The sequence below is a fragment of the Chelonia mydas genome, chromosome 11 (assembly GCF_015237465.2).
Source record: "Chelonia mydas isolate rCheMyd1 chromosome 11, rCheMyd1.pri.v2, whole genome shotgun sequence".
Taxonomy (NCBI): Eukaryota; Metazoa; Chordata; order Testudines; family Cheloniidae; genus Chelonia; species Chelonia mydas.
Window position 1 is genome coordinate 74,739,259 of NC_051251.2, and position 23,025 is coordinate 74,762,283.

General features: G+C 51.4%; 1 protein-coding gene across 2 annotated transcripts in view; it reads left to right on the plus strand.

Moving 5' to 3' along the window:
* The first annotated feature begins 3,842 nt into the window (after window positions 1-3,842).
* Window positions 3,843-23,025, plus strand: part of SLC19A1 (solute carrier family 19 member 1) — a 40,993-nt gene continuing 21,810 nt past the window's right edge. Inside the window, exons 1-2 of one of the 2 annotated variants that reach the window (XM_037912564.2) lie at window positions 3,843-4,045; window positions 20,371-20,697. In XM_037912564.2, coding sequence (XP_037768492.1) covers window positions 20,521-20,697 — 177 coding nt within the window. In that variant the 5' untranslated portion in view covers window positions 3,843-4,045; window positions 20,371-20,520. Of the gene's footprint in view, window positions 4,046-4,092; window positions 4,369-20,370; window positions 20,698-23,025 lie in introns of those variants that run through there. The other variant, XM_037912565.2, reaches the window with a different exon arrangement.

The window sequence follows — 23,025 nt, forward strand, 5'->3', positions numbered from 1 at the left end:
TTTCATTATCTCTGTAAAATCACTTAAAATTTGTATGAAAATAAACGTGGTTCCAAGTCTGATACTAATAGTAATGATGGAGTCAAATGTTAGTGAGTCACGTGCATGATGGTGATCGGTAAACGTAAATGCCAGAGTAATTAGAAAAATAAATTCCCTTTCTTAATAAAAGAAATTAAATCACATATGTTAAAATTAAATAAATACATTTTTAGCAGAAGGAAAAACAATTGATTAAAAAAGAGTAGATAACGCACAGAGTAGGACACATCACCTCCATATTGGTGCACAGAACAAATTTCATGTAGTGGGGGTGTGGCCGAAGGGTTTGGAGTGTGGGAGGGGGCTCAGGGCTAGGGCAGAGGGGTTGGGGTGCAGGGGTATGAGGGCTCAAGCTGGGGGTGCGGGCTCTGGGGTGGGGCTGGGGATGAGGGGGTTGGGGTGCAGGAGGGTGCTCCGGGGCTACGGTGGGGAGAGAGGAGCCACCCCCCCCGCCCCAGCTCACCTCTGCTTCCTCCCCTGAGTGCGCTGCCGCGTCCTGCTTCTCCCCCCTCCCTTCCAGCGCTTGCAGCTGTTTCACGTGGCAAGTGCTGGGAGGGAGGAGGAGGAACGTGGTGCACTCGGGGGAGAGGCGGGGCCGGGGATTTGGAGAGAGGTCCAATAGGGGCAGGGAGGGGGCGGAGTTGGGGCGGGGCCAGGGGCGCGAGCACCCATCAGCGCCAACGAAAGTTGGCACCTGTACCCCCAGCTCTCTCTCCCCGCAGCAGCACCTGGGCTGGGGGTGGGGAGAGGTGCTCCGGGGCCGGGCGGGCCCAGTTGCCAACTTTCACATGGCAAATAAGCACCCTGACGTTTGCAATAAACCAGAATTCAAGCTAATCCCATTTCAAAACAAGCCAGTCCCTGAGAACCCCAACACCCTATGTAACTAGATGCCCCCGGCGTGCAGTCTGGGACTGTGGTGGGTTCATTGTGCACCCCGGACTCTCTCCCTACCAGGCCCCTGCTTGCCAGGAGTGGATCAAAAGAAAAGAAGCAACAAGCTACAAGCCAAAAGACTAGCCAACAAACAACTCACCAGCCAACAAAGCCAAAACAAGGCCAATTTCTGCATCACCCCCGCCCCCCCCCGGGCTTGGCATGGCGCTAAACAGGCTGCTGTATGCCCGCGCAGCTACAGGGCATCGAGGATACCGCCCTGCTTGCTGAGCCCTGGGTATGGGCAGTTTCCCCCCGCGGTGCATTGTGCGGGCTGTAGTCTCCCCCAAGACCCCCACTCCTCGTGGTGCATTGTGGGGGCTGTAGTCTTCTTGCACACCCCCTTTTGCGGTGCATTGTGTGGGCTCTAGTCTCCCTGCATTCCCCCACCCCCTCCTGCACAGTGCATTGTGGGGGTTGTAGTCTTCTTGCGCACCCCTTTCGCGGTGCACTGTGGGGGCTGTAGTCTCCCTGCATTCCCCCCCCCGCACGGTGCACTGCGGGGGCTGTAGTCTCCCTGCATTTCCCCACCTCCGCACACTGCACTGTGGGGGCTGTAGTCTCCCTTCATTTCCCTCCCCCGCCATGGTGCACTGTGGGGGCTGTAATGACAGGTTTCAGAGTAACAGCCGTGTTAGTCTGTATTCGCAAAAAGAAAAGGAGTACCTGTGGCACCTTAAAGACTAACCAATTTATTTGAGCATAAGCTTTCGTGAGCTACAGCTCACTTCATCAGATGCATACTGTGGAAAGTGTAGAAGATCTTTTATACACACAAAGCATGAAAAAATACCTCCCCCCACCCCACTCTCCTGCTGGCAATAGCTTATCTAAAGTGATCACTCTCCTTACAATGTGTATGATAATCAAGGTGGGCCATTTCCAGCACAAATCCAGGGTTTAACAAGAATGTCGGGGGGGGGGGCGGGTTAGGAAAAAACAAGGCGAAATAGGTTACCTTGGACAATGACTTAGCTACTCCCAGTCTCTATTCAAGCCTAAGTTAATTGTATCCAATTTGCAAATGAATTCCAATTCAACAGTTTCTCGCTGGAGTCTGGATTTGAAGTTTTTTTGTTGAAGAATTGCAACTTTCATGTCTGTAATCGCGTGACCAGAGAGATTGAAGAGTTCTCCGACTGGTTTATGAATGTTATAATTCTTGACATCTGATTTGTGTCCATTTATTCTTTTACATAGAGACTGTCCAGTTTGACCAATGTACATGGCAGAGGGGCATTGCTGGCACATGATGGCATATATCACATTGGTGGATGTGCAGGTGAACGAGCCTCTGATAGTGTGGCTGATGTTATTAGGCCCTGTGATGGTGTCCCCTGAATGGATATGTGGGCACAGTTGGCAACGGACTTTGTTGCAAGGATAGGTTCCTGGGTTAGTGGTTCTGTTGTGTGGTATGTGGTTGCTGGTGAGTATTTGCTTCAGGTTGGGGGGCTGTCTGTAGGCAAGGACTGGCCTGTCTCCCAGGATTTGTGAGAGTGTTGGGTCATCCTTCAGGATAGGTTGTAGATCCTTAATAATGCGTTGGAGGGATTTTAGTTGGGGGCTGAAGGGGATGGCTAGTGGCGTTCTGTTATTTTCTTTGATGGGCCTGTCCTGTAGTAGGTGACTTCTGGGAACTCTTCTGGCTCTATCAGTCTGTTTCTTCACTTCCGCAGGTGGGTATTGTAGTTGTAAGAATGCCTGATAGAGATCTTGTAGGTGTTTGTCTCTGTCTGAGGGGTTGGAGCAAATGCGGTTGTATCGCAGATCTTGGCTGTAGACAATGGATTGTGTAGTGTGGTCAGGGTGAAAGCTGGAGGCATGTAGGTAGGAATAGCGGTCAGTAAGTTTCCGGTATAGGGTGGTGTTTACGTGACCATCGTTTATTAGCACTGTAGTGTCCAGGAAGTGGATCTCTTATGTGGACTGGACCAGGCTGAGGTTGATGGTGGGATGGAAATTGTTGAAATCATGGTGGAATTCCTCAAGGGCTTCTTTTCCATGGGTCCAGATGATCCAATCAGATGAGCATCAGCTGATACACATGCACATCCACCAATGTGATATATGCCATCATGTGCCAGCAATGCCCCTCTGCCATGTACATTGGTCAAACTGGACAGTCTCTACGTAAAAGAATAAATGGACACAAATCAGACGTCAAGAATTATAACATTCATAAACCAGTCGGCGAACACTTCAATCTCTCTGGTCACGCGAGTACAGACATGAAAGTTGCAATTCTTCAACAAAAAAACTTCAAATCCAGACTCCAGCGAGAAACTGTTGAATTGGAATTCATTTGCAAATTGGATACAATTAACTTAGGCTTTAATAGAGACTGGGAGTGGCTAAGTCATTATGCAAGGTAACCTATTTCCCCTTGTTTTTTCCTACCCCCCCCCCCCCCCCGACATTCTTGTTAAACCCTGGATTTGTGCTGGAAATGGCCCACCTTGATTATCATACACATTGTAAGGAGAGTGATCACTTTAGATAAGCTATTGCCAGCAGGAGAGTGGGGTGGGGGGAGGTATTTTTTCATGCTTTGTGTGTATAAAAGATCTTCTACATTTTCCACAATATGCATCCGATGAAGTGAGCTATAGCTCACGAAAGCTTATGCTCAAATAAATTGGTTAGTCTCTAAGATGCCACAAGTACTCCTTTTCTTTTTGTGGGGGCTGTAGTCTCCCTGCATTTCCCCCCCCCCTGCACGGTGCATTGTGGGGGCTGTAGTCTCCCTGCATTCCCACCCCCCCCGCACGGTGCATTGTGGGGGCTGTAGTCTCCCTGCATTCCCCCCCCCCGCACGGTGCATTGTGGGGGCTGTAGTCTTCTTGCGCACCCCTTTCGCGGTGCATTGTGGGGGTGCCCCCCCCGGCGGGCAGGTTGTTCTCGTGCCGCAGCGCGTGGCACGGTCCCGGGCCGGGCTCCGCGTGACTCTGCAGCCCGCTCCGTGCGCTCGCCGGGCCCTGTCCCCGGGCCGGACGGGGGCTGCGCCGCTGCTGGGGGGGCCGGCCCTCGGGCGAGGAGCCCAGCGGAGCCCGGGGCAGCAGCCCAGGTACGGCGCGGAGGGGCGGCGGGGGGGAGGTGCAGCTCCCGCTCCGCGCCCGCGGTCGGAAAAGCGGGAGCTCCGCGCCCGGGGCCACGCGGCGCAGCTGCGCGGGGGCCGGAGCAGCGAGGGGCCGGGCCGGCTCCGCTTCATGCTGAGCGGAGATGCCCTGAACTCCGAAATCCAGCGAGCCTGGCTGGGCTCGCTCTCCTCTGGGCGGTGTAGCGGCCCCTTTGCGGGCATCGCTTCCCGTAAAACACCGTCACCAAAGTTCCCTCCGCAGATCAATCCCCGGTGCGCCTGAGTTCCCGCAGCGCCCGTCCTGGACCCGGGTAAGCGAGGGAGAGCGAGGAGTTTGTAGGGGAAACTCCTTTGCCTCTTTTGGCAGCTGATACAAGGAGAGCAAATAGCAACGGAGATGGCTCGAGGCTCCTCTGTGTTTAAAATGTGCCCTCCTGCAAAAATCCATAATCTGCTTCATTCCAGTATTTCCTTCCAGTGTTTGTTGTTGCTGTTATTTAAAAAACCCGAACAAACTACTTCCCTTTTATTTTCCAAGATCCTTACCATTTCTCTCTTTGGTTTTGGACGCATTTGAGCAAGTCCCCACGTGAGTCCCTAGAGCATGACTCTGCACTAATTTTAAGATTGCAAGTTTCTGACCGTTGCCATTGTTTTATCCCGGTTTCCATTTCTGCATTTCCCTCTTGGCAGCCATTGGATTGTTTCCAGTGTTTGCACTGGCGCAGATGTCACTTCGATTAAACGAGGACAGTTCCTTAGCTGTGCACCCACATTATGGAGCTCAGCCAAGCTCTGGGAGTGGGGTTTTACTTGGCACAATCATTAATTTTGGGATTATTACAATTTAGGTGAAGTCAATTTGCCAGAGCTCTTTATGGGTTCAGTCCTGCAATTACTTATGCACAAGAACAACGAGGAGTCCTTGTGGCACTTTAAAGACTAGGGTGTGAGAAAGCACACCCCTGAGCGCAGCAAGTTGCAACACTGTAAAGCACCAGTGTAAACAGTGCCCCCGCGCTGGGAGCTGTGCCCCTCGTTGAGGTGGTTTTTCTAAGAGCGCTGGGAGAGCTGTCTCCCAGCACTGCGCCGTGACCACACAAGGCACGTTAAAGCCCTGCCAGCGTAGACTAGCCCTAACAAACGTATTTGGGCATAAGCTTTCGTGGGCTAGAACCCACTTCATCAGATGCGTGGAGTGGAAAATACAGTAAGCAGAATATATATACAGCAATGAAAAGATGGGAGTTGCCTTACCAAGGGGAGGTGGGGTCAGTGCTAATGAGGCCAATTCAATTAAGGTGGAAGTGGCCTATTCTCAACAGTTGACAAGAAGGGGTGAATATCAAGAGAGGGAAAGTTACTCTTGTAGTGCTAATGAGGCCAGTGCATTCAAGGTCTACCTTGGGCATTTCCAGCAGTTGACAAGAAGGTGTGAGTAGCAGCAGAGGGAAAATTACTTTTTGTAGTGACCTAGCCACTCCCAGTCTTTATTCAGGCCTAATTTGATGGTATCCAGTTTGCAAATTAATTCCAGTTCTGCAGTTTCATGTTGGAGTCTGTTTTTGAATTTTTTTTGTTGACAGATGGCCACCTTTAAGTCTGTCATTGCGTGTCCAGGGAGATTGAAGTGTTCTCCTACTGGTTTTTGAAAGTTACCATTCTTAATGTCTGACTTATTTCCATTTATTCTTTTGCATAGAGACTGTCTGGTTTGGCCAATATACATGGCAGAGAGGCATTGCTGGCACATGATGGCATATATCACATTGGTGCAAGTGAAGGAGCCCCTTGTCAACTGTTGAGAATAGCCCACTTCCAGCTTTAATTGAATTGCCCTCGTTAGCACTGACCCCCCTCCCCCTTGGTAAGGCAACTTCTATCTTTTCATGTGCTGTGTGTATATATATATATTGCTTACTGTATTTTTCACTCCATGCATCTGATGAAGTGTGTTTTAGCCCACGAAAGCTTATGCCCAAATAAATTTGTTAGTTTCTAAGGTGCCACAAGGACTCCTCATTGTTTTTGCTGATACAGACTAACACGGCTCCCCCTCTGAAACCTGTCATTATGCACAAGAGTAACTTTACTCATTTGAGCAGTCCCAGTGCAGCCAATGGGAGTATTTGCGTGAGTGAAGTTATTCATGTGTGCGTATAAGATTGGGGCCTATATTCAGACTACTCTGCTCTGCTTCATGGCTGCAGTTTACCAGAGTAAAACACTGAAGGAATTGAGTTGAATCATTTGAGTCATGTGGGCCTTGAGCTGCTGAGACATAGCGGATGTCTAGAGAGAATGGAAATAAGGGCCTCTCATTGTGATAAAACCTGGTGGGCCAAAATTCCTGTACACCTGTTTGATCAACAGTGGGCGGCCTGCCTGCAGTAACTTGTTTTCATTTTATGCTGTGACAGCTACCCATTCAAATCCTGCCCAGCTGACCCAGAGCTCCTGGGGGAGAGGGACAGCAGACTGACCCATTGCTCACGGGGGTGCGGAGGGGGATCGGGGAGCACACTGACCCATTGCTCACGGGGGTGCGGAGGGGGATCGGGGAGCACACTGACCCATTGCTCACGGGGGTGCGGAGGGGGATCGGGGAGCACACTGACCCATTGCTCACGGGGGTGCGGAGGGGGATCGGGGAGCACACTGACCCATTGCTCACGGGGGTGCGGAGGGGGATCGGGGAGCACACTGACCCATTGCTCACGGGGGTGCGGAGGGGGATCGGGGAGCACACTGACCCATTGCTCACGGGGGTGCGGAGGGGGATCGGGGAGCACACTGACCCATTGCTCACGGGGGGGAGGGGGATCGGGGAGCACACTGACCCATTGCTCACGGGGGGGAGGGGGATCGGGGAGCACACTGACCCATTGCTCACGGGGGTGCGGAGGGGGATCGGGGAGCACACTGACCCATTGCTCACAGGGGGGAGGGGGATCGGGGAGCACACTGACCCATTGCTCACGGGGGTGCGGAGGGGGATCGGGGAGCACACTGACCCATTGCTCACAGGCGGAGTGGGGAGCAGACAGACCCATTGCTCACAGGCTGGAGGGGGAACAGGGAGCATAGAATCAGAATATCAGGGTTGGAAGGGACCTCAGGAGGTCACCAATCCAACCCCCTGCTCAAAGCAGGACCAATCCCCAACTAAATCATCCAAATTTTTTTTTTGGATGAACTCACAACTCTGGGTTTAGCAAGCCAATGCTCAAACCACTGAGCTATCCCTCCCTGACTGACCCATTGCTCACGGGGGGACTGGAGCTAACCTGAGCTGCTGGGTTCTTTCTGTTCCCTTTTTCACCCTCCTTCAGCAGCCCTGATTGGCTGCTCTTCCCCTGGAGGAGGAGGGGCAGTGGAGAAGGCAGCCGGGCGGGGGGTTCCCTGGGCTGGGCTGGAGACCTCAGGGGGTTGAGGTTCTTGTGTGTGGCAGCCAGGATGGGAATCCCGTCGGGGTGACAGCCTCCTGGCTAGAGCAGGTGCCGCTGTCACCCTGGTGTAGCCATCCCGTGTGGGAAGGGCAATGAACTGTGCTGGCACGAGCCACCGTTACCCTGGGGCTGTCCCAGTGTAACCGTGTCAGCGAGAGTCCCCTGTAACGGAATTAGCTATGCTGGCACCCAGTCTGCATGCAGAACTGCTGATTAGGAATCTGGGTGAGCTAAACAGCAATAAGCCACTCCAAACCTGAAATGAGCAGCCCCTGGGTATTGACGCTGGTTTCACTTAATCCAGCTGCTGCCACTTGCCGGTGTCGGCAAGACCTGAGAAGCTAAGGCCTGGTTGATGCTAAAAGGTTGGGTCCACGTAGCCACGTCGGTCAGGGGTCTGAAACAGCCACCCCCCTGAGCGCCGTAGCCACGCCGACCTAGCCCTCCGTGCGGGGGCAGTTCAGTCGATGGAAGAAGGCTTCCATCGACCTGGTTGCTGTTGCTTGGGGAGGTGGAGTTCCTACCGTGATGGAGAAACCCCTTCCATTGCCATGGTCCGCATCTGCGCTGCAAAGTTACAGCCAGCAGCTGATGGAGGGACGGCACCACAGTGATGCCACTGGACTGCCTGTTGTGTAGACACAGCCTGAGAAACTTTGTTTCCATGCGTGGTTGCTAGACTGTACAGCCAAGCATACCCCCCCCCCCCGCATCTGCCCGCCCCTCACCCACCCAAAGGCAAGTACCCCAAAGTCAGGCATTGCAAAGTTCCGGGTTTCGTGGCACCTAGCTCAGTGAGTCTGCGGGATCTATATTAAGGCCTCGATGAGGGATTAGCAGACACCTTGCCAGGGTGCCATGTGCACGAGCCCTACTGCTGTGGGGACCTTCAGTCTGACTGGCTTTGTTTTTGCTCTCTTGGGCACTTACTCTTGGGTGCTGACTAATTGTTTCCCATGCACAGCCTGCACGGGGTTGCACCTTGGAAGTTCTTCAGGGACTGGGGATCAGGGGAAGGAATCCTTCCCTGCAGACTACTGGAGACTGGGCCAGTATTTGCCAGGGGCAGAGAATAGGAGGAATGGAGGGGCACCAGTGGCCAAGGCCCATATGATAGCAGGGAACTGATTACATGAGAGGTACCCAGTTGTTCCCAGCAAGTGACCTGCACCCACAGGCTGCAGAGGAAGGTACCTCCCCACCCCGCCGCCCCCAAGGCCACTGCCAAATCTGACCTGGGCAAAAATTCCTTCCCAGCCCCACCTATGGCGATCAGTTGGACCTTGAGCCTGGGAGCAAGAACCAGCCAGCCACATGCTCGAGAGAGAGAGAATGCTCAGGGCCACCTCAGAGCCCTGGCCCATCCTGTCCAGTGTCCCATCTCCAGCCATGGCCATCCCTGGTGCTGCAGAGGAAGGAGAGGGGAAAAGACAAATGGGATACATGGGGGTGGGGAAGGAATCGTGACCTCTGCAGGTGACTGGCTGAAGCACTGAAGCATGTGATTTTAGGAACATCAGATGTTAACCGGACTGCACCCCCGGGCTGCTGAGCCCTGCATCCTACCACCACATGCATCCCTGTCACACAATCACACTCATATATTTGTCGGCCTCTCTCTCAAAACTAATTAAATTGCCCCCACAAATCCTGTTCGGAGGCTGTTCCAGAACCGCTGCACTCCCATGGTTAGAAACCTCTTAATTTCCAGCCTGGATTTGTTCCTGGCCAGTTTATCCCGATCTGTTCTTGTGCCCCATTGTCCGTTAGCTTAAATGGCTCTTCGTCCTCGCTGGCATCGCTCTTTGTTAACACATCAGGGGGTGACCCTGTTCGCTCTCAGCCTTTCTCAGCAGTTCTCAAAATGTGGGTGAGGAGCCCAAAGTGGGTTGCGACTCCGTTTTAATGGGGTCGTCAGGGTTGGCATTAGACTTACTGGGGCCAAAGCCAAAGCCCTCGGGCTTCAGCCCTGGGTGGCGGGGCTCAGGTTACAGGTCCCCTGCTGGGGCTGAATCCCTTGGGCTTCGGCTTTGGCTCCCCACCCAGGGCAGAGGCACTGGGGCGGGCTCGGACTCCGGTCCCCTGTCCTGGGGTTGTGTAGTAATATTTGTTGTCAGAAGGGGATCGCTCTGCAGTGAAGTTTGAGAACCCCTGTGCAAGGCTAAAGGAGCCCCGTTCCTCCCATCTCCTGTCAGAAAGAAGGGCCAGGTGGTATTGGTTGGGTCAACAGCTGTATAGCTAGCCGTGCGTTCTTAGAACACAAGATGCTGGACACACTTAGTGAAAGAATAAATGCTGAACAAAAGTGTCTCGAACCAAAGCCTCAGTGGGAGAGCCCTGAATGTGCCTGTAGGTTTCCGCTCGAACCTTGATTTGCTTTGTCAGCTCTTCACTAGAGGTTTTGGTCTTCAGCCGCTTACACAGCGTGCACTTTTGCTTACACAAGTGTTGCCGTGGACTTTGGCCAGATTATCCACGTGTATAAGCATGTGCAGGACACGGGCCTTTAGGCATAATCTGCAAATGTGATGACCTAAGAAATGCCAGCTGCCTCCCCTTGGCTTCCTTCTCTTTGTTCTTCAGGTTATGAACGTTCCTGGCTGAGCCTGTGGTACAGCCAGGAAGCTGGCCACGCTCCTCATTTGCATCTCAGCGAGCCTCCTGAATCAGAGAATATCAGGGTTGGAAGGGACCTCAGGAGGTCATCTAGTCCCACCCCCTGCTCAAAGCAGGACCAATCCCCAATTTTTGCCCCAGATCCCTAAATGGCCCTCTCAAGGATTGAACTCACAACCCTGGGTTTCGCAGGCCAATGCTCAAACCACCGAGCTAACCCTCCCCCCCGGTGCACAGACTTCTGCATAACTGTGAGCTTCCCACATTCGCTCTGACTGCTCCAGTGATCGTCAGCCTGCTGTTGCTTGGGATGTTCGCCCTTGTGGGCAGTGGCAGCAGAAAGGCCAGCGGTTGGCCTGGGGTCTGAGCATTACCCATCCCCCTTAGAGATGGTTCTCCAAGGACAGAGCTGCGGTGTGTGGGCTGGTGAGAGTGGGGAAGCTTGTGCTGTCACTGCCTGCACTGAAATGGCTGGTTTGCATCAGGTAACCCACCTGTACAGGGCTAACCCATTAAAGAGCAGTGACTCGCCCTCCCTCTCTGGGGAGCTGGTTCCGCTGCGGGTCGGCTGGTAACGAAGGGTTTTCTACACCGCAAAGCTGCACCCTTGAACTGAAGATACAGCTTTAAACTGGTGCCAAAGGCTGTGGGGGTACCCTGAATTCAGTTGAAACCAGGCGTACTTCGGTTTAGCTTAGGTCAGTTTGGAACAGGTTTAAGCTAAACTGAAATAAGGCACCCTTGGACTGAAGGCAGAGTGTCCGCTGAAAACCCGATTTACCTTGTATCGGTGCTACTTCTGCCAATGGGACTGTTCTGGAAGAAGTAACCGTATGGCAGGAGACAGCCAAACGCCAGCCCGGTATCAGCACTGAGAGTCAATGAAAGATAGTCCTAAAAACAATGCATGAGATTTACAAAATACCACACAGCAAGAACAAAGCTATGTGGAGATATGGAGGGCAGCCCCCCGGCTGTTATCTGAGTCACGCACAAGCCTGATCCGCTTACATCTAATAAACAACAGCAGCAGGTCTAAACCCCAGGAAAAGGCCTTGAGATAACAGCAAAACATTCCTCCTCCCCTGTAGCAGGACAGGCCAGCTTCTCAGCTGTGCACTTCACAGGCTGCCGCTCAGGGGAAGGACGGTGGTTTTTCATTGTCATAGAATGTTTTTGCAGCTTTCTTGAGCTCACAGATGGCCAAGAATGGCCTTGCCCAAATGTCAGGGTTTGACCCCGAGTGTTTGTGTGTGTGTTGGGGGCAGACAGAGGGAAGACGTTCTCACCGCCCCATAAAAATGGCTATGCTGGGTCAGATCAATGGTCCATCTAGCCCAGAGTCCTGTCTTCCGACAGTGGCCAAAGCCAGGTGCTTCAGAGGGAATGAACAGAACAGGTCATCATCAAGTGATCCATTCCCTGTCATCCACTCCCAGCTTTTGGCAAATAGGCTAGGGACACCCAGAGCATGGGGTTGCATCCCTGACCATCTTGACTAATAGCCAGTGACCTTATCTAGTTGTTTTTTTGAACCCTCTTATAGTTTTCACCTTCACAACATCCCCCTGGTAACCAATTCCACAGGTTGACTGTGCGTTGTGTGAAGGAGTACTGCCTTTTGTTTGTGTTAAACCTGCTGCCTATTCGTTTCGTTGGTGACCTCTGGTTCTTGTGTTATGTCAAGGAGTAAATAACCCTCCTTATTCACTTCACACTATCCTTGATTTCATAGGCCTCTTTCATATCCCCCCTCGGTCGTCTCTTTTCCTAGCTGAAAAGTCCCAGTCTTTTTAATTTCTCCTCGTATGGCAGCCGTTCCATCCCCCTCATCGTTTCTGTTGCCCTTTTCTGAACCTTTTCCAATTCTACTATATTTTTTTTGAGATGGGGTGACCAGAACTGCCCGCAGTATTCAAGGTGTGGGTGTACCACGGATTTATATATAGACATTATGATATTTTCTGTTCTCATATCTATCTCTTTCCTAATGGTTCTGAACATTCTGTTAGGTTTTTTGACTGCTGCTGCACATTGAGCTAATGTTTTCAGAGAACAGCTAATTTAGACCCAATTATTTTATATGTATAGTTGGGATGATGTTTTCCAATGTGCATGACTTTGCATTTGTCAACACTGAATTTCATCTGCCATTTTGTTGCCCAGTCACCCAGTTTTGAGAGATTCCTTTGTAACTTTTTGCAGTCTGCTTTGGACTTAACTGTCCTGGGTAATTTTGTATTGTCTGTGAACTTTGCTACCTCACTGTTTGCCCCTTTTTCCAGATTATTTATGAATATGTTGAACAGCACCGGTCCCAGTAGAGACCCCTGAGGGACACCACTATTTACCTCTCTCTGTTCTGAAATCTGACCATTTATTCCTACCCTTTGTTTCCTGTATTTTAACCAGTTACAGATCCATGACAGGACCTACCCTCTTATTCCATGACTGCTTACTTTGCTTAAGAGCCCTTGGTGAGGGATCTTGTAAAAGATTGTCTGAAAGTTCAGGTATGCTATATCCAGTGGATCACCCTTGTCCACGTGTTTGTTGACCCCTCAAAGAATTCTAGTAGATTGGTGAGGCATGATTTCCCTTTAAAAAACCATGTTGACTCTTTCCCAACAAATCATGTTCATCTCTGTGTGATAATTCTGTTCTCTACTATAGTTTCAACCAATTTTCCTGGTACTGAAGTCAGGCTTACCAGTTTTAATTGCCAGGATCACCTCTGGAGCCTGTTTTAAAAATTGGCATCACATTAGCTATCCTCCAGTCATCAGGTACAGAAGCCGATTTAAATGAGAGGTTACAGACTACAGTGAGTAGTCCTGCAATTTCACAGTTGAGTTCCTTCAGAACTTTTGGGTGAATCCCATCTGGTCCTGGTTTCTGATTACCATTTAATTTATCAGTTTGTTCCAATTTGCTCCTCTACTGACATCTAAATCTGGGACAGTTCCTCAGATTTGTCACCTAAAAAGAATGGGTCAGGTGTGGAAATCTCCCTGACATCCTCTGCAATGAAGACTGATACAAAGAATTCATTAGCTTCTCTGCAATGGCCTTGTCTTCCCTGAGTTCTCTGCACCACCACTGTCTAGTGGCCCCCCCCGATTATTTGGCAGGCTTCCTGCTTTTGACATAATTTAAAAAAATTACTGTTAGTTTTTCAGTCTTTTGCTAGTTGCTGTTCAAATTCTTTTTTTGCCTGCCTAATTGTCCTTTAACTTCAGTTTATGCTTCTGTTTTTCTCAGTAGGATTTAACTTCCAATTTTTAAAGGATGCCTTTTTGCCTCGGACTGTTTCTTTTACTTTGTTATTTAGCCACGGTGGCACTTATTTGGTCTTCTTTTTAATTTGGGGCATACATTTAATTTGAGCCCCTATTACGGCATTTTAAAAAGTTTCCATGCAGCTTGCAGGCATTTCACTTTTGTGACTGTACCTTTTAATGTCCATGTCCATTTAACTAACTTCCTCTTTCTGAAGTTTAATGCTACTGTGGTATTCCTCCCCTCCCCTTCCCCCCCGGATATTTAATTTAATTATATTATGGTCACTATTACTGAGGGGTTCTCTTGGATCAGATCCTGTACTCCACATCGATCTAAATCAAGAATTGCCTCTCCTCTTGTGGGTTCCAGGACTAGCTGCTCCAAGAAGCAGTTATTTAAGGTGTCTAGAAACTTCGTCTCTGCCCCCGATCCTGAGGTGACATGTACCCAGTCAATATAGGGATAGTTGAAATCCACCATTATTATTGAGTTTTTTATTTTAATTGCCTCTCTGATCTCCCTGGGCATTTCACAGCCATCTCGCCATCCTGGTCAGGTGGTAGGTAGTATATTCTTACTGTTATATTCATATTATTCAAGCATGGAATTACTATCCCTAGAGATTCTGTGTTAGTTTCTGTGGTATAGGTAAGACGCTCTACAGAACCGTTGAATGTCAAGGTAGATACGGAGAGGAGTTGCTAAGACTGAATGTTGCATGCACATGGATGCAGATTGAAGTGTGTCCATGCTCCTTTCCTAGTTACTCATGGAGCCCTCAAATGCACCGTGCCTGGTAGAGACCTTTAACCCTGGTCTAGAATTGGCTGGAAGAGGGCACCGTAGAGTGATGTGTGATGCTACATTCTTTCAGGGACTGACGTCTCTAAAGTGCGCCCAGTCTGTGATGGTGCAGGGACCAAGCCCAGGACCCAGCCTCTATTTCTGCAGCTTGCCACTCTGTGACCAAGCGAGGATGGTCTGTCAGCTGGTATGTCACAAGGATGAGTTTCTGAGCGTGGGGCAGAAGGACCAGCATCCTTTGCTGCCAACTGCGCCTCTGAGCTAGGAGTGAGGGCCTAACTGCCTTGAGAGGGCAGGAGTTGGACAGATAATTGGCCAAAGTTCCTCCCTCAGAAGCCAAAGGAATCCCCTCACCAGGAATAAATTGGGCCCCAGGGGTCTGATTTGCCCAGGTTAGGCCCAGCTGCAGTGCTCCGGTTTGTCATTTGTCAGGGATCTGTAGACTTATTGATCAATGAGGAGATAAGTAAGAACTTGCCTCATCTGCTTACTGGTGGAGTTCAGTGTATTTGTGGGGAGCAGGCAGGGCTGTCCGAACCAGATACAGTCAAAAGTTGTCAGTTTTGCCTTAAACCGATGGGTAAAGTTACCTGCATATTAGAAGGGTTTCCTCCCCTGGCCACACTAGGAAATATCTCCAGCACTGCAAGTCCCAGGGAATGCTGGGTGTCTGCTGCAATTGGCAGGTGCATACGGGCTGTTGCGTAGCTAGCGTCTATATTGTAGGGGGATGGTGATGTCATTTCTCTTTCCCTCTTCCTGGTCCCAAGGGATTTAAGTTGACAAGGGCATGGGATAGGAAGTAAGTTCACAAATCCTGTTCTGGGCATTATTCCAAATAAGAGCATACTGAGCAGAACACTTACCGAAGAGGTCTGTAGATGCTGAAAGATTTGGACTCCCTTCCTAAGGAATTTACCAATGCCCTTTACTCTGATTCTGAACTGGATGTTGGGATATCTAGTCATCCCGTATTTGTTGAGTGGGTGCGATGAGATTTTTAGCACTAACACTTTACTCACTGAACCCCATTAAGTCTTGCTTTTGCCAATCCACAACTTAGCTAATTCTGACGCACATCCCCAGCAATCTCACTCCATTCCCCCTTTGTCTTGTTTTTTTTAAATCTATCAATTCCAAAAAATTAGTACTAGAGCTGTTTTGACGAAATGATTTTTTCAGAAAATGCCAATTCATCAAAACCAAAACATGTTGTGAGAAAGGGTCAGTTTGAATCAATTTTCCAACTTGAAAAAATATCCAAAAATTGTCAAAACATTGCAATTTAAACAAAAATTCAATTTTTCTAGTTTGAAATGACTTTTTGTTTTGAAGTCTAGCCAATTATGGTAAAAAAAATTATTTATTTTTTTGGTTAAATGGCCAAAATCAAAATGAATCATTCCAATCAAACCAACTGGTTTTTTCAGATTTTTGATTTGCAAAAACTTTCAGGAGTTTGATTTTTCATCCTGAATTGGGATGGGAAATGTTTTTGAAATTTACAGGCACTTACTAAAGAGAACTGCAGATTATAATTCTCTCATGATCTGGGTTTCCTAGCACATCCCTTTGAGGATATCACAACCAAGTGTTCACATTAGCAGGTGATCATCTTTCCTAGCCTGATGTATGACTTGCTTTCTATCATTATAAAGGTTTCAGAGTAACAGCCGTGTTAGTCTGTATTCGCAAAAAGAAAAGGAGGACTTGTGGCACCTTAGAGACTAACCAATTTATTTGAGCATGAGCTTTCGTGAGCTACAGCTCACTTCATCGGATGCATCCGATGAAGTGAGCTGTAGCTCACGAAAGCTCATGCTCAAATAAATTGGTTAGTCTCTAAGGTGCCACAAGTCCTCCTTTTCTTTTTATCATTATAAAGTGATTAGAGAGCAAAGGTGGGAGAGGTAATATCTTTTGTTAGACCAACTTCTGTTGGTAAAAGAGACCAGCTTTCAAGCTTACACAGACTTCTTTTTCATACGTAAACATCAAAGTTTCTCTTTCACCAACAGAAGTGGGGGCAATACAAGATATTACCCCACCCACCTTGTCTCTCTAATATCCTGGGACCCACATGGCTACAACAACACTGCCAACAATTATAAAGCTACGTCCATTACCTGTTGTTGGGGGATATGTTCTCAGTGATGGATCTGGTTCTGAATGATTAGGGTGTTTGCCTGTAAGAAGAGATGTGAATTTTAAGCTGTAAAGCTTTGCAAACAGAAGAATTTTGAGATGATGTGAAAACCACAACAGACTGCACAGGCCCCCATGCCTGTGCAATTTTTAAAACGAGAGGTTTCAAAAAAAGTTTTTTAAAATCCACCTGCTGAATGGCTTGTAGAGCTGTAATAGGGGGACCAGGTGAAAAGCTCACAGATGAAACTTCGTGTGGGCTTTCACCTGTGACATGATGTGAAAATGGCTCTCTTGGAGGTCCTTTCCTGTTCTGTCCTGGGGGCCATTTGTACTCTTTGTGTTCTGTGGTGCTGAGCATTTTGTTGTGGCCACTTACAGACCTGCTAGTAGCAGCCGGTAAGGAGATGTGTGTCTGCAGGGATGCTACAGGAGCACCAAGTGGATCATCCTCCGGACCTTGTGAGACGCACGCTGGGTGCTGTAAATACCATTTGCTCATCATTAGAGCTGGTCACAATTTTTTTTTCCAACAAAGAGTGAACTTTATTTGAAACTAAAACTTCTGCAAGAGGCTTTTAGGTCCCCCCGCCCCATTTTCTGGATTTTTTTTTTGTGTTGTTCCTATCTCCCGTTTTATCATGAAATGCAATAGAATGAATTATGTCTATGGGGTATTTTTTTCACCTTTTTTTGGACATGCTAGCTCTTCAAAACATCCTCACATTTGGAAAACATTAGTGACAAAAGGAAAAATGGAAAAGTGAAAGGGGAAAATCCCTAACCATCATTCCTTTTTCCCCCACAGGCAACCTTAATACAGCATTTCATAACTTTTGCCACCTTAATAATGTTCTTTGAACACAGTTTTTGTGTGGTGTGTGTGTGTATATATGTATGGGGGTAGGGATGAGGGGGAGAGAAGATCATTAAAGGGGAAACTAGTTCTTTGCAAATTTGTCTATTGTCCCTTTGACCCTACAGCCAATATGTTACATGGGCAGCTACACTCTGCATGCACACATTAACTTTTAACTTGGATTCGCAGTCTGCGCCAAAGTCAGTCAGATCCCAATAGCATTGGTGCTGGGGGTGCTGCAGCACCCCCTGACTTGAAGTGACTTCCATCACATACAGGGTTTACAGTTTCAGAGGAGCAGCTCGTGTAAGTCTGTATTCGCAAAAAGAAAAGGAGGACTAGTGGCACCTTAGAGACTAACAAATTTATTTGAGCATAAGCTTTTGTGCCACAAGTACTCCTTTTCTTTTTAGGGTTTACAGTGTGGTTCAGTGGCTCTCAGTATCCCCACTATAAAAATTGTTCCAACATCCCTGCCCAATAGTTACGGTAGGTGCACAAGTCTGTATCTGCTGTATTCACTGGAAACAAAGGGCCTATTACATTTACTCTTGAGTCAGTTGAATCCTTTTACTCTCTGTGGAATTAGCTGTCTCATCGTTATGAGTATGAGGCCAATAGTTTAATAGTCTATATTTAGAACCGGCCTAAAGAAAAAACAAGCAAGTTTTTAAAGAACAGGCCTATAAAGTTTAACAGTGGTGTCACCAGTAGGAAGTTATGGAAAGGGTGCTACTAACCGACGGACCAGTGGTGAGCTGGAGCCGGTTCATGCGAACCAGTTGTTAAATTTAGAAGCAGTTTTAGAACCGGTTGTTAGGGCTCCCTGAGCTCCCGGCTGGGGAGGCTGCCCTGGCCCCTGCCCTGCCTTCCCCCCTCTCGCAGAGCCTCAGGCTGCCACGCCGCGGGCGCCAGCGCTCTGGACCACTCCTGGGCAGCTCTGCAGCTCCTGCCGCATTGAGCAGCATGGTAAGTGCGGGGGGGCTGCGAGCTCCAGCAGGCCGCACGGCATCCAGACACGCTGCCCTGAGCAGCATAGTAAGGGGGCTGTGGGAGGAGGGGTTGGGTAAGGAGCAGGGAGTGGTTGGAGGGGGCGGAGGTTCTGGGGGGGCGGTTGGGGACAGGGAACGGAGCGGGGTTGGGTAGGCAGTCGCTGCCCCAGAAAGTCCCAGCCAGGCTGGGGCTCGGCTGGGGCAGCCCCCCAGCCCAAGGGGGCCCCGACTCACGGCGCTAGGGAGGGTGCCTGGTGTAGGGCGCAGTGTTATAGAAGGGGGCTGCTGGAGACAGGGCCGGCTCTAGGCACCAGCAAAACAAGCAGGTGCTTGGGGCGGCCCATTTCTAGGGGCGGCATTCCGGCGCCGGCCGTGCTGCCCCTAGAAATGTGCCCTCGCCCCCCCAGCTCACCTCCGCCTGCTCCCCTGAGCGTGCCGCCGCCGCTCCACTTCTCCCCACTCCCTCCCAGGCTTGCCGTGCGCCAAACAGCTGTTTCGCGCAGCAAGCCTGGGAGGGAGGGAGAAGCCGAGCGGCGGGGCGCTCGGGGGAGGCGGCAATGGTGGAGCAGAGGTGAGCTGGGGTGGGGAGCGGTTCCTCTACCCCCCCATCCGTTACTTCCTGCGCTCCCCCCCACCCTCGCTCACCTCCGCTCCGCCTGCTCCCCTGAACGCGCTGCCTCCCCCCTCGCTGCTCATGCGGGGGGAAGCCGTAGGAAGCAATGGGGGGGGGGGGGAAATGCGGCACACCCAGGGGAGGAGGCAGGGCCGGGGATTTGGGGAAGGGGTTGGGAAGGGGCGGAGCTGGGGGCGGGGGGGCACAAAAAACCGGGGGCTGCCAAAAATATTTTTGCTTGGGGCGGCAAAAATCCTAGAGCTGGCCCTGGTTGGAGAAGGGGCTCGGTGCTAGAGGGGGGTGCATGGAGTAGCACTGTTTGGGGTGCGCGGGGCTATGGAAGGGCTGCGGGGCCCTGCGTCCTGTCTGGGGCAGGGGCTGCGCTGCGGCTGGTACCTACACTGCGCAGCCATCCGGGCAGCCGCTCCGGGGCCCCGCGGGCAGAGGCTGATCCGATGCCGCCTCGCTCAGCAGCCGCGGCTGAGCTCCGTGCTGCTTCCTGCCCGGCCCAGGAAGCGTGACCGGCTGCGCTGGGCAGGGAGATCAGGCACCATGTGACTGGGCACCGTGTAGGGCCGGGGAGCCGGGCCCCTGGCAGCAGCAGCCTCCTCTGCCCCAGGAGCCGGGCAGGGCTGGCTGATGTCATGGCTGGGGGCTGCCTTGGGCGTGCTGGGGCGAGCCCCCCCCAGTCTCTCCCGCTCCTGCACTGTGGGGCTGTCCGGACTCCGCCGTTCGGGGGCGCTCACATCCCGCAGTGGGGAGTCGGGCAGACGGCAGCCTTTGCCTGAAGGGAGCCGCCGCCCCACGTGCCGGGAGCGACCCTACTGATGCAAGGGCTGCAGGACTCCTGCGCCACCAGCAGGCACCTGGGATGGAGAATGGGCCTGGGGAGGGCAGGGGGGCAGGACAGAGCCTGGGGGGACAGGAAGGGGCAGGATAGAGCCTGGGGGGCAGGATGGAGCTTGGGGAAGGTGGGAGGGGGCAGGACAGAGGCACATCCCTTAAATCAAAACTTTTTATAGGGAACTGGTTGTTAAGATTTGGCAGCTCATCACTGCTACAGACTATTTAATAGAGAATGGTAACCATCCCACAGCATTCTACAGTGGGGCTTTGATTCCCTGTTAAATTCAGTGGGACTGGGTCACTGCAACATTCCCATTCCTCTGGCAGAAGTCCCTTTGCCTCCCCTGGAATTCAGCACCTTGGGGAGTAAAACTTTCCAGCTGAGAGAAACAAACCAATCTGCCTGGCTTTTCGGTGGAACAAGTGGGGATTTTCAGGTATTAGCTAAAGAGTGAGGCAAAGGAACAAGCAAACCCCTGTAAACTTACTGAGGATTGCGATTTATTTTACTTAGTTCTTAAACATCCTCTGAGAACACCCATCTATTTGTGCTGCCCGTGTCTTCGAAGGAAGTGTGTATCAGCTTTTTTGTTTTTGCGACTTTGCAGCTAGAAAAAACATATACCCAGAGAGAAAGTTCAGGGTATTTGTTTGCAGTTATTTTGCAGAGGAATTTGATTTGTTGCCAAACTCTGCTATTTCCACAGAAATTCCAGCAGCACCGAGATCCAATGGGTGGGAGATTCTCTCTGCAAGGAGACAGAGAGACTGGCCTGAAAGTGGCTCAGCCTGTCTGACGGCCACCTGGGAAAAGGTCGTTTCCCTCTGATGCACCAGAGAAGGGTGACGGCAGAGCCATGTCTGTCGAGGATGATGGCTCTGTAATGCACCCCCCTGAGTCTGCAGTGGACCAGCGCTGGAAGTTCCTCATCTTCTACCTCTGCTTTTACGGCTTCATGACCCAGATCAGACCTGGGGAGAGCTTCATCACCCCCTACTTGCTGGGAGCTGACAAGAACTTCACCATGGAAGAGGTGAGTTTGCAGTGTGTGTCTCTCCGCCTCCCCCACCATGCAGCTGCCATGCACCTGGCTCTGGAGAGCAGCAGTCTGCAACATGCGCTCCTTTTCAGCATCTCCTTAAGGGCAAGTTAGGCTCCCGTAAACACTGCTCCTGGGGGGCTGCTACAGGGGCTCACTGAAGTGATTCTCTCTGGCAGATGGGAGAGCAGTAAGTGCTGAGATGAAGCAGTGAGGGGGAGGTGAGAACAGCTACGTGCTAGTGATGCAGATCTGTCTGTGAGGTGGGACAGCACCGGACTGGAGCGAGAGGTGCATCCGTCCGGGACAGGTGTGCTCTCTGTACCAGCAATTCAGAGCCCTCTCCCCACTGGCAGGCCAGTGTCTGCCCCTTGTATCTGTTTGTGTAGTGTGCGCAATTCCTTGTGTTTTTCACACAACCAGACAATGCTCTTCTCAAGCAGCAAGAGCGCCCCAGTGCCTCTGCAGGGGTGGTGGGAGTTCTTCTCCGTCCCTGTGTGCTGGCCCCCCGGCTGGGTTACGGGGTTTGCTCTTAGCTGGGCTGCAAGCTGCTGCCCCTTTGCATGGGGTTCAACAGCTCCAAGGCTGATGGCACCTCGGGGTGCGGGGTCCATCTGGGAGGCTGTCAGTGAAAAGGGGGCTCCTCTCCAGTGTTATCCAGCAGTGTGAGGGGACACAGCCTGTGCATACCTATGCCACGCTAGGGTTTGGAGACAGCACCGGTGCCACGTTCTTCACATGAGGCATTCTCAGCCCCTTTGTAAGAGCCGCTACCTCTGGGCGGTCGGTGTGTCTCGCTGAGCCGTGGAAAGGCCACAGGAGGTGCACTCCGTACCTGTGCCCACAACGGAGCTCGCCCCAGGGCCACCCGCGTGTGGGGGCTGAGGTAAACTGAGCTGGTTTTTAAATGTGAGAGCTGGGCCAAGGGCAGCCCAAGCTAAGACCCTGCTCCCTGTAAAATCCTCTGTGTTCAGGGGAGATGCTTGAGACCCCCACGTCCTGATGGATCCTGTGTGAAGATCCTGCTTCCCCACGCTGTCCCGCTGCCCTCCCCATCCCTGAGTCCAGAGCCTTTAGTTCCTGCTGCGTCTGTGCTGTGGCCGCCCAGCCCAGGCAGTGGAAATGAGAAACCCTTCGGATGGACATGGTCAGAGATGGCAAAGTGCAGCGAGGCACAGCCCTGAGTTACCCTGCCTCGCTGACATGCAGGAGAGAGGAGACCGCTGCGCCAGGTTTCTAGGGGAGCTGTCTGAGTCGCTGTGGTTCTGAGAGGCCAGCCCGGGGGCCAGCTGGGATACTGCCATGATGGGGGGCAGTCTGAGGTGCACATTTCACATATGGCTTGTCAGGGGAGGGAGAGGCTGTAACATCCTCTCTGTGATCAGCCAAAGGGCTTCTCAGCACTGCCCAGTGCTACCGCGAGGGATCAGCCCTGGGTCTTGTGCTCAGGGCTCCCGAGGCAGAGCCTGGCGGGAGCGAGGGGGAGCCCGGCAGAGAGGGCACAGAGAGGGGTGGGTGGGGAGTCAGGGATGGGCTGTGGTTTGGAAACACTGGCGACGGCCTGGCACGGCTCCCCCCGCTGTGTTCTCATCTGAGTCTGGCCAGCCCAGAGAAGTCAGCTGGGAGCTGTGGTTACAGAGGAGGCTGCTGTCAGTAGCAGGGAAGAGTGGGTACTTTTCATCGCGCTTTATCCCATTGGTTCTGCTGGGTCCACAGCTCCCCCACCTCCCACCCCGTGGGGATGGTCTGTGTGCCAGACCCTGGCGCTGGATATGGGCACTCCCAGGCTGTGGGGGGAGCATACAGCTGCCTTTCAATCCGGCTGGCCCAGGTGTCATCCCCCAGCGTGATTGCTCTGTGGGGTGTTGGGGGGGGGGTTGGTTTCCTCACTCCTCAACCTAGTTTCCTTTTTTGACAGGGTTACAGGGCTAGTGGGCGGGGGAGCAGTAGACGTGATGTATTGTGATTTTAGTCAGGCTTTGGATACAGTCCCACGTGGTAGTCTCATAGACAAACTAGGGAAATGGGGTCTAGATGAAATTACTGTAAAGCAAGTGCAGAACTGGCTGAAAGACTGTACTGAAAGATAGTTTTCAATGGTTCGCTGACAAACTGGAAGGGCATATTTAGTGGGGTCCCCTGCATACAGTAATAGTCCGTATTTTCATTAATGACTTGTATAATGCAGTGGAGAGTATGCTTATGAAATGTGCTGATGACACAAAGCTGCGAAGGGTTGCAAGCTGTTTGGCAGACAGGATTAGGATTCAAAATGACCTTGACAAAGTAGAAAGAAAAGGAGTACTTGTGGCACCTTAAAGA